The sequence below is a fragment of the Rhinopithecus bieti genome, unplaced genomic scaffold (genome assembly GCF_001698545.2).
Source record: "Rhinopithecus bieti isolate Rb0 unplaced genomic scaffold, ASM169854v2 scaffold_33937, whole genome shotgun sequence".
Taxonomy (NCBI): domain Eukaryota; kingdom Metazoa; phylum Chordata; class Mammalia; order Primates; family Cercopithecidae; genus Rhinopithecus; species Rhinopithecus bieti.
This window is the reverse complement of record NW_016814873.1, coordinates 1,459,797-1,476,643: the sequence shown is the minus strand read 5'-3', so window position 1 is coordinate 1,476,643 and position 16,847 is coordinate 1,459,797. Positions and strand designations below refer to the sequence as shown.

Below are 16,847 nucleotides of genomic sequence, written 5' to 3'. Positions count from 1 at the left end.
GGCTCACACCCGTAATCCTAGCACTTTGGGAGGCCAAAATGGGAGAATCACTTGAGGCCAGGAGTTTAAGACCAGCCTGGTCAACACAGTGAGACCCCCACCTCTAATTTTTTTTTTTTTTAAGATGAAATAGAAAATAAAAGAGGGACCTCACTCAGAAATTTTTTACAAAATAAAATAAATAAAACTTTAACATCCTGGCTAACATGGTGAAACCCCGTCTCTACTAAAATACAAAAAACTAGCCGGGCGAGGTGGCGGGCGCCTGTAGTCCCAGCTACTCGGGAGGCTGAGGCAGGAGAATGGTGTAAACCCGGGAGGCGGAGCTTGCAGTGAGCTGAGATCCGGCCACTGCACTCCAGCCTGGGAGACAGAGCCAGACTCCGTCTCAAAAAAAAAAAAAAAAAAACTTTAAAATGGGCCCAGTCCGGTGGCTTAAACTTGTAATCCCAGCACTTTGGGAGGCCAATGAAGGCAGATCACTTGAGGTCAGGAGTTCGAGACCAGCCTGGCCAACATGGTGAAACCTCAGCTCTATGAAAAATACAAAAATTAGCTGGGAATGATGGCAGGCACCTTTGTCTGTAGTCCCAGTTACTCGGGTGACTGAGGCAGGAGAATTGCTTGAACCCAGGAAGCGAAGGTTACAGTGAGCACCAAGCTTGCGCCACTGCACTCCAGCCTGGGTGACAGAGCGAGACTTGGTCTCAATAGTAATAATAATAATACAAATTTTTAAATTTTTAAAATTAAAAGTAGCTGGGCATGGTGGTGCACATTTATAGTCCTAGCTACTAGGGAGGCTGAGGTGAGAGGATCGCTTGAGCCTGGGAAGTGGAAGTTATAGTGAGCCAAAATCATGCCGCTGCACTCCAGTCTGGGTGATAGAGTAAGACCCTAGCTCAGAAAAAAAAAAAAAAAAAAAAAAAAAAAAAATATATATATATATATATATAAATATATGTAACCCGGTCAGGCACGGATATATATATATACACACACATGTAACCCGGTCGGGCACGGTGGCTCATGCCTGTAATCCCAGCACTTTGGGAGGCTGAGGCGGGCAGATCACCTGAGGTCAGGAGTTCCAGACCAGCCTGAGCAATATGATGAAACCCCGTCTCTACTAAAAATATAAAAATTAGCCAGGCATGGTGGCAGGTGCCTATAATACCAGCTACTCGGGAGGCTGAGGCAGGAGAATCGCTTGAATCCAGGAGGCGGAAGTTGCCGTGAGCCGAGATTGCGCCATTGCACTCCAGCCTGGGCAACAAGAGCAAAACTCCATCTCAAAAAAAATTACCATAGGACAGCCTGGGCAATATGGTGAAACTCTGTCTCTACAAAAAATACAAAAATTAGCTGAGTGTGGTGGCATGTGCCTGTTGTACCAGATACTCAGGGGACTGAGGTGGAAGGATCACTTAAGCCCAGGAAGTCGAGGCTGCAGTGAGCTGTGATTATGCCACTGCACTCCAGCCTGGGCAACAGAGTGAGACCTTGCCTCAAAAAAAAAAAAAAGAATGACTATATGATCCAATAATTCCACTTCTCTAGGTGTTTACCCAAAACATTTGAAATCAGTTTGCCAAAGAGGTGTCTGCACTCCCATGTTCACTACAGCATTATTCACAGTAGCCAAGTTACAGAAGCAACCTAAGTGTCCACCAACAGATGAATGGATGAAGAAAATGTGGTATTTATACACAGTGGAATAGTATTCAGCCTTAAAAAAGGAAATTCTGTCATTTGCAGCAACATGGATAGAACTGGAGAATGTTATGCTAAGTGAAATAAGCCAAACAGACAAAGTATACAAATAGCACATGTTCTCACTTACATGTAGAATCTAAAAGAATGTACTTCGTGGCCGGGCGCGGTGGCTCAAGCCTGTAATCCCAGCACTTTGGGAAGCCGAGACGGGCGGATCACGAGGTCAGGAGATCGAGACCATCCTGGCTAACATGGTGAAACCCCGTCTCTACTAAAACTACAAAAAACTAGCCGGGCGAGGTGGCAGGCGCCTGTAGTCCCAGCTACTCGGGAGGCTGAGGCAGGAGAATGGCGTGAGCCCGGGAAGCGGAGCTTGCAGTGAGCCGAGATCGCGCCACTGCACTCCAGCCTGGGCGACAGAGCGAGACTCCGTCTCAAAAGAAAAAAAATGTACTTCATAGAAGCAGAGTACAATGGTGGTTACCACTGAGGAGATGATGGTCAAAGGGTACAAAATCTCAGACAGGAAGAATAAGTCTGAGGGTATTTTTGAGATCTATTGCACAACATGGTGAATATAGCTAATAACAGTGTATTACACATTTCAAAACTGCTGAGAGTGAATTTCGAATGTTCTCACCACACAAAAAAAAAATAAGCATTTGAAGTGACAGCTATGTTAGTTTGATTTAATTATTCTACAGTATTCATAATTCTTAACATGGTGTATCCTACAGATACAATGATAAATTGTCAACTTACAATAAAAATGTTGCATCCCCTTAAAGAATCTCCTGTTTGTATTTGTGCTTCCTTTCATGTAAGTCCTTCCCCTTGTCACTCCCACCCCTCCCATATCACTGCCACCTCTCATTCTGTTATCAATCTGCGTTCTGTACTTCCTGACTCAAAACTCCTGAGAAGTCTCTCTGATGAATCTCACCTTGCTCCTTTTCACTAGGTGTCCCTACATCACTCATTTGTTTAGGGTGGCATCATATTAATTCGGGTTCATTTGTGCCTGCTCTGTAAACATTATGTTTTTCACATATATTCTTGACTTTACTCTGACGGCAAAGGGTATTTCTTTTTTTTCTTTCTGTTTTTTTTTTTTTTGAGACAGAGTTTTGCTCTTGTTGCCCAGGCTGGAGTGCAATGGTGTGATCTCGGCTCACTGCAACCTCTGCCTCCCAGGTTCAAGCGATTCTCCTGCCTCAGCCTCCCTAGTAGCTGGGATTACAGGCATGTGCCACCATGCCCAGCTAATTTTGTATTTTTAGTAGAGACGGGGTTTCTCCATATTGGTCAGGCTGGTCTAGAACTCCTGACCTCAGGTGATCCCCCTCCTCGGCCTCCCAAAGTGCTGGGATTACAGGCGTGAGCCACCGGGCCCGGCCCAGCAAAGGGTATTTCTTATAGTTGAATACTTCTTGCCAGTAGTCAGTACACAATGAGTTTAATTACTAACTGCTATCAAATATATATATATTTTTTAAACCCGTAAGGGAAATCCATCTTGGTATTTAAATGTGGGGGATAAAGGAAAGGGTGGCAAAGGAAAGCACAACCATCTACCAAGTGCTTCCTATGTATCAGGCAATTTACTCATTTTTCATTTAATCCTTATAACATTTCAAAGTAGGCATTATTATCATCTCAACTTTATGGTAAAGAAAGTAAGGCTCAGAGATAAAATAGGATGGGGCAGAACCAGGATCAGAACCAGTTCCTGTGCCCGTGCTTTTACGGGAACACCACACTGAGCTGTCTGCTGTCCAGGTCTGAGATTCACACTCACTAGATCCCACACAACACAGCTGAGAGAGCATGAGGCACAAAATCAGAAGCACTGCTTTGAGTCTCAGCTCTGCCCCTTACTGGCTGAGGGATCCCGCTATTTAACTTCCCCAAGCCTAAGGTGCAAATAATACTTACCCATGTCACAACCACAGGACTTACTGTCAGTGAAAATGATACAAACTAAAATTCTAAACAAAGTTCAAAAAGTATTATTTTCTCTGGTTTGCCAAGATATCAAACTCACCCAAGAAAAGACTTAAGCACCTGGCACCTAAGCATTTTCTACATTTTCTCTCTGTTCTAAACTAACTCTCACTGCCCCTTATAGACTCCTGACCATCTCTCTTGTCTTTTGACCATAAAGACTGATCTCCTTTCTGGCAGACCACACAGAACCACCTCACTATGGGGTATACAAGGTTTTCGTGGAGTCCTCAAATACGTTTTAACTTTGACATCCTTAGGCAACAGGTCCAATGGCAACAATCTGAAATAAACAAATTTCATCCAAATTTAAGATGATTACATTTATAAAACTATACAAGCATATTCTTATTTTCAGATCCTTTGAAAACAAAAAGTGGCTACTGTGAGACTGTAGCAGGCAAAATGTCCCACAGCTAATAGAATTGAAGGCCAGATCCAAGGTGGAAAGAAAATTCAATTTCTCTGTAAATGTCACAGATCGTTTCCATTATACTGACAACCTGAGTTTATAGTTTAAAAGCACACACACAAAAAAAACCTGTACAAAGACTTCAGAACAGTCTATTTCTAGATTTAGAGGATTGCTATGGCTACTCACAATCACTCTTCTCTTTGAACACCTTTTTCCCTTGAGACATGGTCTAGCTCTGCTGTGCCCAGGCTGGAGTAGAGTGGCGCAATTATAGCTCACCGTAACCTCAAACTCCTGGTCTCAAGCAATCTTCCTGCCTCAGCCTCCCAGGCAGCTGGGACTACAGGCACTTGCCCACCATGCTCAGCTATTTTATTTTTTAAATTTTTTTGTAGAGATAAAAGGCGGGGTCTCACTCTGTTGCCCAGGCTGGTCTCAAACTCCTGTCCTCAAGCAATTTACCTGCCTTGGCCTCCCAAAGTGTTGGGATTGCAGGCATGAGCCACTGCACCCAGCCCAAACATCTTATATAAAACTTCTACTGACCCCTATTATAAATCATCTCATGACACACCATAAACGACAGACTCCCTTAAACAGAACACTAAAATAACAACTTCAAAAATGAGGCAAGGTGGGGATGGCCAGGCACAGTGGTTTACCCCTATAATCCCAGCATTTGGAGAGGCCCAGATGGGAGGATTGCTTGAGCCCAGGAGTTTGAGACAAGTCTGGGCACTGTAGACAGACCTCATCTCTACCAAAAAATTTTAAAAATTAGCCAGACATGGTGGCTCTTGCCTGTAATCCCAGCACTTTGGCGAGGCCTGAGTGGGCAGATCACAATGGTCCGGAGTCCCTCGACGACCAGCCTGGCCAATATGGTGAAACCCCATTCACTCAAATACAAAATTAGTCGGGGCTTCGGTGGCGAGCACACCCCTGTGTCCCAGCCTACTCACCGGAGGCTGCAGGGCAGAGAATCGCTTGAACCCCGGGTACCAGGTTGCAGTGACGCCAAAGATCATGCCACTGCATTCCAGCCCTACAGGCGACAGATGACGACCATTCTCCAAAAAAACCAAAAAAAAAAAAAAAAAAAATTTTAACATCAGCCCATACTCGCCTAATACTCGCCCACGCTCTCCAGAAGCGCGGTCGGAACTGCTCAGCCAACCGGAGGTCAAGGCCTGAAGTACCAAGCGATTCTGTGCCCCACTACACTCCAGGCTGGGCAACAAGCAGAACACTGGTCCCCAAACAAAAAAAAAAAAAAAAAGAAAGAAAATGAGCAGAGGATCTACTTAGAGCCCCAGGGGTTTTGAGGCCAGCCCGCAGAACATCATAAAGACCCCCATCTCCACAAACAACAAAAATTTTTTCTTTTTTTTTCTTTCTTTGTGCGAGACAGAGTCCTCAACTCTATGCCCAGGGCTGGAGTGGCAGTGGTGCAATCATCAGCTCACCGCAAAGCTCCGCACCTCCTGGGTTCACACCATTCTCCTGCCCTCAAGCCCCCAAAGCTGGGACTACAGGTGTCACCACCACTGCCCGGCTAATTTTTTGTATTTTACGAGAGATGGGGCGGCGTCTTACCGTGTTAGCCAGGATCGTCTCGATCTCCTGACCTGGGATGCCGCTCGGCCATCCCCAATAGTGCTGGGGATTACAGGTGTTGAGCCACCGCACCTGGCTTTTTTTTTTTTTTTTTTTTGAGAATGGAGTCCTCACTCTGTCACCATCAGGCTGAGTGCAAGTGGCACGATCTTGGTCACTGCGCACCTCATGTTCCCGGGTTCAAGCACATTCTCTACCGTCCAACCTCCCCGAGTAGCGGGATTACAGGCAGTGCCACCACGCCCACGCAATTTTTATATTTTAGTAGAGACAGGGTTTCACCATCCCCCCAGGCTGGTCTTGAACTCTTGACCTCGTGATCCACCGCCCTCGCCTCCAAAGTGTGGGATTTACAGGCATGAGCCACCATGCCCCGCAAAAAAATTTTTTAAAAACATAGCCAGGTACAGTGGCACATTACTGTGGTCCCAGCTGCTGGGGAGACTGAGGCAGGAGGGTTGCTTGAACCCAGGAGGTAGAGGCTGCAGTGAGCCATAATTAAGCCACTACATTCCAGCCTGGGCAAAAGACTGAGACCCTGTCTCATTTAAAAAAAAAAAAAAAAGAGAAAAGAAAGAAAGAAAGAAAGAAAGAAAGAGAGAGAGAGAGAGAGAGAGAGAGAAAGAAAGAAAGAAAGAAAGAAAGAAAGAAAGAAAGAAAGAAAGAAAGAAAGAAACTCTGCACCCATTAAACAGCAACTCTTTATCCTCACCTACCCCCAGCCCCTGGTAACTGCTATTCCACTTTCTGTCTCTATGAATTTGACTTTTCTAGGTACCTCATATAAGTGGAACTATACAATATTTGTCCTTTTGTGACTGGCTTACTTTACTTAGCATATTGTCTTCAAGGTCCATCCATGTTGTAGCACCTATCAGAATTTCATTCCTTTTCAAGGCTGAATAATATCCTAACGTGTGCACGTACCACATTTTATCTACTGTTGATGAACACTTGGGTTGTTGCCACCTTTGGCTACTGGGAGTATTGCTGCTATGAACACTGGCGTACAAGTATCTGTTTGAATCTCCACTTTTGATTCTTTTCACCTAGGAATGAAATTGGTGGATCATCATTCTGTTTGTTTAACCTTTTGAGGAACTGCCAACCTGTTTTCCTCAGGAGTATATTAAATGGAGGTTGTGGAGTCAACTTCCAGAGAGTGCTAAAGACCAGCAAATGGCCATCTGAGTGGGTCTGTGCCATTAGATCAAGGAAGAAGGGCAATGCTAGAAACACCGAAGCATCCAGGGCTGAGAGTGTCCTCGGCCACAACAGGCACACATTGGTTTTGAGGAACAAACTGTTGAGTTTGTTAATAAGAAAGTACTGTATTTCTTCTTGGCCTCACGAGAACCTGAGCCTCAATGGCCACCACTGTCCTCTCTGTTCCAGCTGCCAAGAGTGACGAGACACACATACCCTGAGATTGCTGAGCAAGAACGGAAACAGACATTTTCCATTAAGCTAGGTCCTGTGGGATCCGCTAATCTATCAGAGCCTCATTCCCCATGGCAGCCTCTCTCTTATCTTCCCAGGCTCTGGCTCTGAGACACTCCCTCTCCAAAAAGCAATCACTAGCTGCCAGGACTAAAAGCCAAGGAAGAAATAACCCAAGAACAGACGCCCCTAAGCCCCACACCTGGGGGCTCCAAACCCTAATCATTACTATTATCCCCATTTGCTAGATTCATCAACCTTTTTTACTCTTTTGTTTTTGTTTTTGTTTTTTTGAGACGGAATCTCGCTTTGTCGCCCAGGCTGGAGTGCAGTGGCACCATCTGGGCTCACTGCAAGCTCCGCCTCCCGGGTTCACGCCATTCTCCTGCCTCAGCCTCCGAATACCTGGGACTACAGGCGCCCGCCACTACGCCCGGCTAAGTTTTTGTATTTTTAGTAGAGATGGGGTTTCACCGTGTTAGCCAGGATGGTCTGGATCTCCTGACCTCGTGATCCGCCCACCTCGGCCTCCCAAAGTGCGGGATTACAGGCGTGAGCCACCGCGCCCGGCAACCTTTTTTACTCTTAAGTCTCAAGTACCTGCTGCTAGGATACCGTTTTCACTCCCATTTTTGCACTCCTCATTTGTATTGCTTTCTGCTTTCTGGTTGCCCCAGGCTCTTCCTTCTATGTTTTCAATAGACACCATGATAAACACAACAAATCTCATCCAAGTTCAAATACAATCGCAGCTACCCACAGACTGTGTTTTCAGGCAAATCACCTCTGTTCTCTAAACTCCTGATTTCTTCTTTATAAACTAAAGGTAAGTGTCAGACATTAAGCAGGTGCCCTACACATATAAGCACACTCTCCCTTCCCTTTAGCTAGGGCTAAAACTTAGCTAAATCCACTGCAGGCAATTCTTATTTGGCTCCTAGAAGTGACAAAAATTAGTGAAATCTGTCTCAGAGCTTCAAATTGTCTACTATCTGGGTAAACAATCCGAAAGTGGTGATAAATACTAATCCAGATAACCCTAAAATTTCTGTGTGCTTTGGAACACGCATTATATGATAGAAAACTCTTCCAGCAGGCTTAGTCTTCTGATTTTGGTTTTTCATATGCTAGGGGAAGTCTGCCTCCCCAAGCCTATGAAATCAACCAGTGTAGCTTGGGTCACAGCAAGAAGGGCAAAAGAAGGGATGATTGCCCATTCTATGGATCATTCCTAATTCCTCACAAAAATCAAAAACTGACTGAATTTAATTTTGGAATACACCTGGGAGGGAGAATTTGGTACTACGCTGATTGCAGATGATTGGGTAATATGACCCAAATCAAAGCAACCAAATTCTCACTCCAGGAAAACCAGAACTGAGACTACCATCATAGTTCAATCGGGACCAATCTCTAAAAGGAAAGAAATAAAAACCAAGGTGTGGGTGGCCATCTTTCACCTACAACAAAGGTTAAGAAGCTAATCCGCAGAGATATAATGAATCAAGGCCAGGAGCAGTGGCTCATACCTGTAACCCCAGCACTTTGGGAGGCCAAGGCAGGCAGATCAGTTGAGCCCAGGAGTTTGAGACCAGCCTTGGCAACATGGTGAAACTCCATCTCTACTAAAAATACAAAAATTAACCAGTCTCATAACCTGGTCTCAAAATAAATAAATAAATATATTAAAATTTTAAAATAAAATAAATTTTTTTAAAAAAATGAATCAAATGTGCAAAGAACAGCTGTGTAGAGATCCCCAACAGATCTCAGGTTCCTGATGCAGGTTCCTTCTGAGGTACCACAGTATATTTATGATGCATTACCATTTAAGGCCAGGCATGGTGGCTCACATCTGTAATCCCAGCACTTCGAGAGGCCAAGGTAGAAGGGCTGCTTGGGCTCAAGAGTTCAAGACCAGCCTGGGCAACATAGCGAGACAACATCTCCATTTATTTAAAAAAGAAAAGAAAAAAAAAAATTTTTAACTACCTTGAGTTGGCTTCTAACACTTGCAACAAATGAAATCTAACCCCCAATCTGCTCTGCCTTCTGTATTCCCTCAATAAATAGCAACACCACCCCCCAGCTGCCTGAGGCAAAATGCAGTGGGGGTCAACCTTGAATCCTCTCCTTAGTGTAACATCTAATCAATCCTCTAGTCTTATCACTTCCCCCTCCTAAATGTATCTCGATGCTCCAGTTCTCTCCATCCCCTAGTTCATCATCCAGGCCACCAGCCTCTCACATTCTGCCAGTCTTGCTCCCTCCAAGTTCCTCACCACTCTGTGATCAGAGATTTCTTGCCTTTAAGGGGTCTTCACTACCTCCAAATAAGGTAGAAAGACCCTAGCATGGCATCCAAGGCCCATTATCTGGCCTCAGCCTCTCTCTCTCTAGCCCCATTCTCTCAGCACTCCCCACCCTCTCAAATGCTCCAGCCACTGTGCTTAACTCACCTGAGGTTCCCTGAAAGCATTCTCGCTCTTTGTCCTCCAAGCTTTTATACATTGTTTCCTCTGCTGTGCTGCTCCCATACTACCCTTTCATCAGCCTTATCTCTGCTTAGACATCTCCCCCTAGAGGGCTCCCCAACCTCCCAAGACTGGACTAATGCCCACTAGGTGTACTCCAACGGCACCAGCTTATCCCAGTCCTTCTCTGCCTTTATCTAAAATCTATTTCCTTTTGTTTTCTCCAGTAGATCATAAGCTCCTTTTGGGCTGGGGCTATCATGTTCACATTCTTAGCTCCAGGTACAAAGAAAGAGCTCCATATCAATTGAATGAAATGGCTGAGAGTTAATTACTTCTAATTACTTCTACTTCACCACCAAACTCTAAAGGGAAATTATTTACTTAAGGAAACCTAATTCATTCTTTCAACTGTGTACTAAGAGCCTACTAAGTGTAAGACATAGAGCTCAGAACCAGAGGGGCTTAGAACTGGAGGGGGCACAGCTCTTTTAAAGACAATGACAATGGTTGGCTGGCGCAGTGGCTCACGCCTGTAATCCCAGCACTTTGGAAGGCCAAGGTGGTCAGATCACCTTAGGTCAGGAGTTCAAGACCTGCCTGACCAACAAGGAGAAATCCCAGTCTCTACCAAAAATACAAAATTAGCTAGGTGTGGTGGCGCATGCCTGTAATCCCAGCTACTCTACTCCGGAGGCTGAGGCAGGAGAATCGCTTGAACCCTGGAGGCAGAGGTTGTGGTGAGCCGAGATTGTGTCATTGCATTCCAGCCTGGGCAATAAGTGAAACTACATCTCAAAAGATAAATAAAGACAAAGGTTACCCTCACCTGACCATCTTGAACATTCTTAAGCTACCTTTCTGCAGGAATTACCTGTTCCAAGAACAAAAAGACCAACTTGAACAGAACAAAAATGGGAAACTCAACCAGCAAGGGCTAGGACTTTAATTAGGCATGTCACTGTTCACTTCAGAAATTCAGTGAATGCTTACAAAGGAGGGTAAGCATTACAAAGGAGTCTTCAGAGTTTTCTGACACCTCAGCCAACCTAAATGGCAGGTTCTACATCCTCTCCCAACTTTCTATAATGCTACCTTCACAGCGCTAGAAATGAGCCTTTCCATGTCCGTGTAGACTGTTTTTATTTGTCTCATTCAGGGATCTTTCCTTGTTCCAGGTTAAATCAAAGCCAAGGTAAGTTTCCATGAAGCAATAAAAGGCATTTTTTTGGATCCTAGACTTAGGATGACACACTCTTAGGTGTGAAAGAAGGGGAAAATAAAATGGAAGAAAGTGACCAGGCGCAGTGGCTCACGCCTGTAATCCCAGCACTTTGGGAGGCCAAGGCGGGCGGATCACGAGGTCAGGAGATCGAGACCATCCTGGCTAACACAGTGAAACCCCGTCTCTACTAAAAATAGAAAAAAATTAGCCGGGTGTGGCGGCGGGCGCCTGTAGTCCCAGCTACTCCGGAGGCTGAGGCAGGAGAATGGCCTGAACCCGGAAGGTGGAGCTTGCAGTGAGCAGAGATCCCGCCACTGCACTCCAGCCTGGGCGACAGAGCGAGACTCCGTCTCAAAAAAATAAATAAATACATACATACATACATACATACATACATACATACATACATAGCAGGCTAGGGAAGTCCTCACAGAAAACAGGCCTTTTAGGCCAAGTGAGGTGAGGGAGAGAATATTAGGATATCCGAGGGAAGAAATTTAAGGAACAGCAGGTAAGAATGAAAATGGTTCCTAGGCAGAGCTGGGAGTCTGAAGAAAAGCAAAGACAATGAATTTCTCTCTGGTAAGTAATTCTAAGCAGTACCTGCTCCCAGGCTTAAATCTCTCCTTTATCTCCAAAGCCCTCACTCCAGAAGAAGCCTTGTATTTTTCCACTGTCACATATAGAAACAGGTAAGACTCGCTGCCTCTTCTAGAAACAGTACCCAAGCATCCTAATTCACCTAGCTTTGACTATGGCTAAACGGTGAAAATGACGCACAGATCTGAGGTTCAGAGAGACTGAACCTTAATCTTCACTCTGCCCTTTACCAGGTAAAATCGTGCATGCTGGACACCTGTTTCTCATCTGTAAAACAATAATATGTTACCTCCCAGAGCTCTGTAATAATTGAAAGAAGGGACCAATGAACGGCAAATGATCTGCACTCAACAAATATTCGATTTCTCCTCTAACTCCCCTCAAAAATAGAATCCAAGATTACTATTATTTTCCTCCAGGCCTGATGTTTTTGAGTTCAGAGACAAGGAAAAGATTTGTCCCAGATGTTCGGCAAAGGTTCAGGAGCCCTGCCTCCTGTCATTCTTCAGGTGCCAGATTTCATCCTGTTCTCGGTAGGAGGAAAGGGGAAAAAGCCGGACTGAGGTGAAGATGCAAAGAGGGGGAGCGGATCCAAGTGTCCCTAGGCCTGTCAGTACCAGGTGATGATGACATGTGGCCTTCCGCGGGCAGGCCCAGCTTCAGGAAACCCACATGGGCAAACACCCAAACTCCCCGAAGTTGACCAACTTCAGCTCAATTAATCACATTATAAGAGGATTCCAGTGGCCTTGAATCCACGGATGCGTTTGTGGGAAGGAGTTCCGAAATCTCCACATGTCCCTCCTACCGCCGACTCAAACCCGATGGACAGTTTGGGGGTGCCTTCCCCGGATACTCACATCTCCCTTATGCAACTCCGGCGCCGCGATCTTCACGGGCTCTTTCCTCTTCTTTGGCTTGGGAAGCCCCAGCGGGGTACCGGCACCGCCAATTGGAGGGGGCAGACTGAGGCCAGGGCCTCGGGGCGAGGGCAACCCCAATCCCAGTCCCTCCCCAACTCCCGCCGCTTCAGCCGGGCTCACGCCTGGAGGTGGGGGGAAGCCTCCCAGGCCGAAGGGCAAGGGGGGAGGAGGCTGAAGCCTGGGGTCTGCGGTGGGTGGGGGAAGCAACAGCGGCGGGGAAAGGCTGGGGCCAGCATCTGAGGGGGCGGAGGCAGCAAGGCCGGGCCCTTGGGCGCAGGGAGAGAAGCGAACAAGCCCCCTAAAGCGGGCCCAGACGTAGGGGCCACCGCCTCCTCTTCCTCCGGCTCGGGCTCAGCCTCATCCGGCTCGCTCTCATCGCTGCTGGCGTAAGCAACCAGCGACATGGTGCCTCCCGCGTTTGGGGCGCCCTTGCCGGCAGATGAGGCCTACTTGAGACCGGGGATGCCCGGAGGCCTAGTAGGCCCCGCCACCCGGCGGGGCGGGGAATCGAAAAGTCCACCTGCTCCGTACTCTAGGGCTAGCCGCGGCAGAAGCTCATGGCTACGGCTGATTTCCACCGACAAGGCGTCCCTCTTCACTTAAGCTCCTAGTCTCGGGCAACTACACACAGCTAATGGCCGCCGGGTCACTCCGCCTCCTCCTTGCCCCACCAATAGAGGAACTACAACTCCCAGAGAACACTTTGGACACAGCCCGATTATCTGCCGCAGGGATCTCAGCGCAAGACACGGCGGGAGTTGGAGTCCGAGGAAGGATTTAGGCGAGAGCAGAGACAGACAGAAGAGAAACCCGCCTCTGACGCAGGGACACTTGGGGTGAGTAGTTTTTTTCGTCGCCTAACAATTCCGAGGTGACTACAAGCCCCACCGGTCACTACGGCAGTCACCGAGACGCATAAGAGAGCATTTCGGTACTTGAAGTTCCCTAGGGTAGCCCCTTGGCCACTAAGATTTCTGGGAGATGTGGTGCTCTTAGAGACTGCACGTGATGTCGGGAACGAAAGGGAGTCTGGGAAGCTGGCGGATTGGGGAAAATTGCTTAAAGGGAAAGTGATCTGTAAATGAACTGGTGAAGCTTCCCGGCTGGGGCTGGGAATTAGAATAAAACATCCCAAAAAGAGCAAGGGCCCAAGGGACCCGTACGAAATTGGGCTGCAAGCCAGAAAGAAGCGAGGCTGCAGGCCCAATAATAAGTATCTAAGATTTGAAATAAATGTGATGTAAGGAGGAGGAGGTGATCTCCCTCACCAGGATTGGGGTGCACATCCAGGAGCACACCTTACCCTGGAGCCTGGGGCCTGGCCTCCCTCTGCAACAACCAGTGAGACAAAGATGGGCAAGGCCCTGGCAGCCCCGGCCAGGTACTTGAGGTTAATCCCTTCTCAGCTCAGTGGGGTAAAGGGCTACCGTTCTGAGGAATCACCTGAGTCCGTCCTACCCGGGTGTGCCTCCCACCTATCCATTTGTAGGGGTCCTTTGCATTCCTTTACGTCTGTGAGTTTTGTCTCTTATGGCTTTGGGTGTGACCTTGTTAATTCTGTCTCTGTAAGTGCTCTTCCTTTCCATCCATGTTTATAGGTGTCCTTTTCCAGCCCATTTATGTCTGCTTGTAACGATCTGCTGTGCGCCTGTCCTTCCCTGTCCGCCTGTCCTTCCCTGTCCGCTTGTCATTTTGTATCCTTTTCTTGTTTACCCATCTCTGCCCCTTCCTGTCTGCCTGTGACTGAGTGCCCTCTACTTGTCTGCCCTATATGTGTGTGTCCTTTACATGCTAATCCATCTCTGTGTAGGCACCATCTCCCTGTTCCCAGATTGCAGAAAATTATATTGAGCAAAGTCAGAGAAAAGGCTGTTGAAGTTTTGGGAGGAGGCTGAAGAGAAAATTGGAAAGGTTGATGAGGAAGGACAATGATGACCACAATGCAGAGAGATAGTGAAAGGCCCAAGCTTGAATCCTCTTATCAGACGAGCCTGATATGGGGCCCCTCCTCCCCAGTCTCTCCAGCCTTCAGAGACAAACTCCATGCTGCCTTCTCCATGAAGGCTCCTTAGAGCTATCTCCTCCCTGCTCTGGATGCCAGAGCATTTTTGCGTGTGTGTGCACCTGTGCTCAAACTTTGATGTGCATAAGCATCACTAGGAAAGCTTCTGAAAAATATAAATTCCTGAAATCTAGCCTAAGAGATTCCTATTCAGTAGATGTGGGTGGGGCCTGGAAGCCTGGATCTGTAAGAAACTCCTCAGTTGGTTGCAAACCAGGCACTGAGGACCACATTGAGAAACTAGACCATCAAGTCTTACCTCACAGCTAGTATGCCTTGCACAATGCTGATTTCTAAAACCTGCTTTCAAATCTAGGTTCCCCAATGTACTCTGGTGACTTTGTGCCATCACTTCTCTGAGTCTCACTTTCCTCCTTTGAAAACTGGATAAAGTAGGCCGGGTGTGGTGGCTCACGCTTGTAATCCCAGCACTTTGAGAGGCCAAGGCGGGTAGATCACAAGGTCAGGAGTTCGAGACCAGCCTGGCCAAGATGGTGAAACCCCGTCTCTACTAAAAATACAAAAATTAGCCGGGTTCGGTGGCAGGCGCCTATAAGCCCAGCTACTCGGGAAGCTGAGGCAGGAGAATTGCTTGAACCCGGGAGGCGGAGGTTGCAGTAAGCCAAGATGGCACCACTGCACTCCAGCCCAGCCAACAGTGCAAGACTCCGTTCCGTCTCAAAAAAAAAAAAAAAAAAAAAGAGAGAGAGAGAGAGAGAGAGAAATGGATAAAGTAGGTCGGGCGTGGCAGCTCATCAGCCCATGCCTGTATCCCAGCACTTTGGGAGGCCGAGGCAGGCAGATCTCCTGAGGTTGGGAGTTCGAGACCAAAGTGACCAATATGGAGAAGCCCCGTCTCTACTAAAAATACAAAAATTAACCGGGTGCAGTGGTGGGCCCTGTAATCCCAGCTACTCAGGAGGCTGAGGCAGGAGAATCACTTTGGGAGGTGGAGGTTGTGGTGAGCCGAGATCACACCATTGCACTCCAGCCTGGGCAACAAGAGCGAAATTCAGTCTCAAAAAAAAAAAAAAAAAAAAGAATGAAGTATTACGGAGCCCTGTCCTACTTCTGTGAGAAATGCCTGATATTAACACACAGTGAAATGATTTAGAGCTAAGAGAAATGATTGTCCTTGTTGTTTGTCAACACATCTTGCCACCTTGCAGAGAAGCCCCTAAGGGACAGGGATCTGTCTCAAATGTTTTCTTTTTTTTTTTTTTGGAGATAGAGTCTTGTACTGTCGCCCATGCTGGAGTGCAGTGGCGCAATCTTGGCTCACCGCAACCTCCGCCGCCCAGCTTCAAGCTCTTTAGGAGGCCAAGGTGGGAGAATCCTTTGAGTCTTAAGAGTTAGAGACCAGGCGTGGTAAAACCTTGTCTCTACAAAAAAAAAAAAAAAAAAAAAAAAAAACCAGGAAAAAAAAAGCCGGGCATGGGCTTGGTGGTACGCACCTGTACTCTCACCTCGTTGGGGAGGGCTGAAACAGGAGGATCGCTTGAGCCTGGGAGGTTGAGACTGCAGTTTGCAGTGAGCTGAGATCGCACCACTGCACTCCAGCCTGGGTGACAGAGCATGACCCTGTCTCAATAAAAATTTTAAAGGATAGAAATTTAGGCCGGGCGTGGTAGCTCATGCCTGTAACCCTAACACTTTGGGAGGCCGAGGCGGGCAGATTGCCTGAGCTCAGGAGTTCGAGACCAGCCTGGGCAACACAGTGAAACCCCGTCTCTACTAAAAATACAAAAAAGTTAGCTGGGCGTGGCGGCATGCGCCTGTAGTCCCAGCTGCTTGGGAGGCTAAGGCAGGAGAATTGCTTGAACCTGGGAGGCGGAGGCTGCAGTCAGCCAAGATCACGCCACTGCACTCCAGCCTGGACAACGGAGCAAGCCTCTGTCTCAAAAGAAAAAAAAAAAAAGAATAGAAATTTGTAACTGGTACGTCTATGACCCTTTCAAAAGTAATCATAATAAAAGTTTTCCAGTAAAAGAGAATGAAATGAACAAACATATATGTTTCCCTCCTAAAACCCTACTGAAACATCAGTAAACATTTTTTTGAAAAGGCATTAAAGATCATTTTGGGCCGGGCGCGGTGGCTCAAGCCTGTAATCCCAGCACTTTGGGAGGCCGAGACGGGCGGATCACGAGGTCAGGAGATCGAGACCATCCTGGCTAATACGGTGAAACCCCGTCTCTACTAAAAAATACAAAAAACTAGCCGGGCGACGAGGCGGGCGCCTGTAGTCCCAGCTACTCGGGAGGCTGAGACAGGAGAATGGCGTGAACCCGGGAGGCGGAGCTTGCAGTGAGCTGAGAGCCGGCCACTGCACTCCAGCCTGGGCGGCAGAGCAAGACTCCGTCTCAAAAAA

The 16,847-nt window shown here is 47.2% G+C and overlaps 2 protein-coding genes across 2 annotated transcripts in view; one reads left to right on the top strand and one right to left on the bottom strand.

The window, feature by feature from the left end:
* PRCC (proline rich mitotic checkpoint control factor) overlaps positions 1 to 12,844 on the bottom strand; it is a 36,368-nt gene extending 23,524 nt beyond the window's left edge. Inside the window, 2 exon segments of the mRNA XM_017852469.1 lie at positions 12,352 to 12,632; positions 12,635 to 12,844. Coding sequence (XP_017707958.1) covers positions 12,352 to 12,632; positions 12,635 to 12,818 — 465 coding nt within the window. The 5' untranslated portion in view covers positions 12,819 to 12,844.
* Positions 12,845 to 13,158: 314 nt separating this feature from the next.
* HDGF (heparin binding growth factor) overlaps positions 13,159 to 16,847 on the top strand; it is a 25,552-nt gene continuing 21,863 nt past the window's right edge. Inside the window, exon 1 of the mRNA XM_017852480.1 lies at positions 13,159 to 13,250. The gene's annotated coding sequence lies outside the window, so the exon portion shown is untranslated. The remainder of the gene's footprint in view (positions 13,251 to 16,847) is intronic.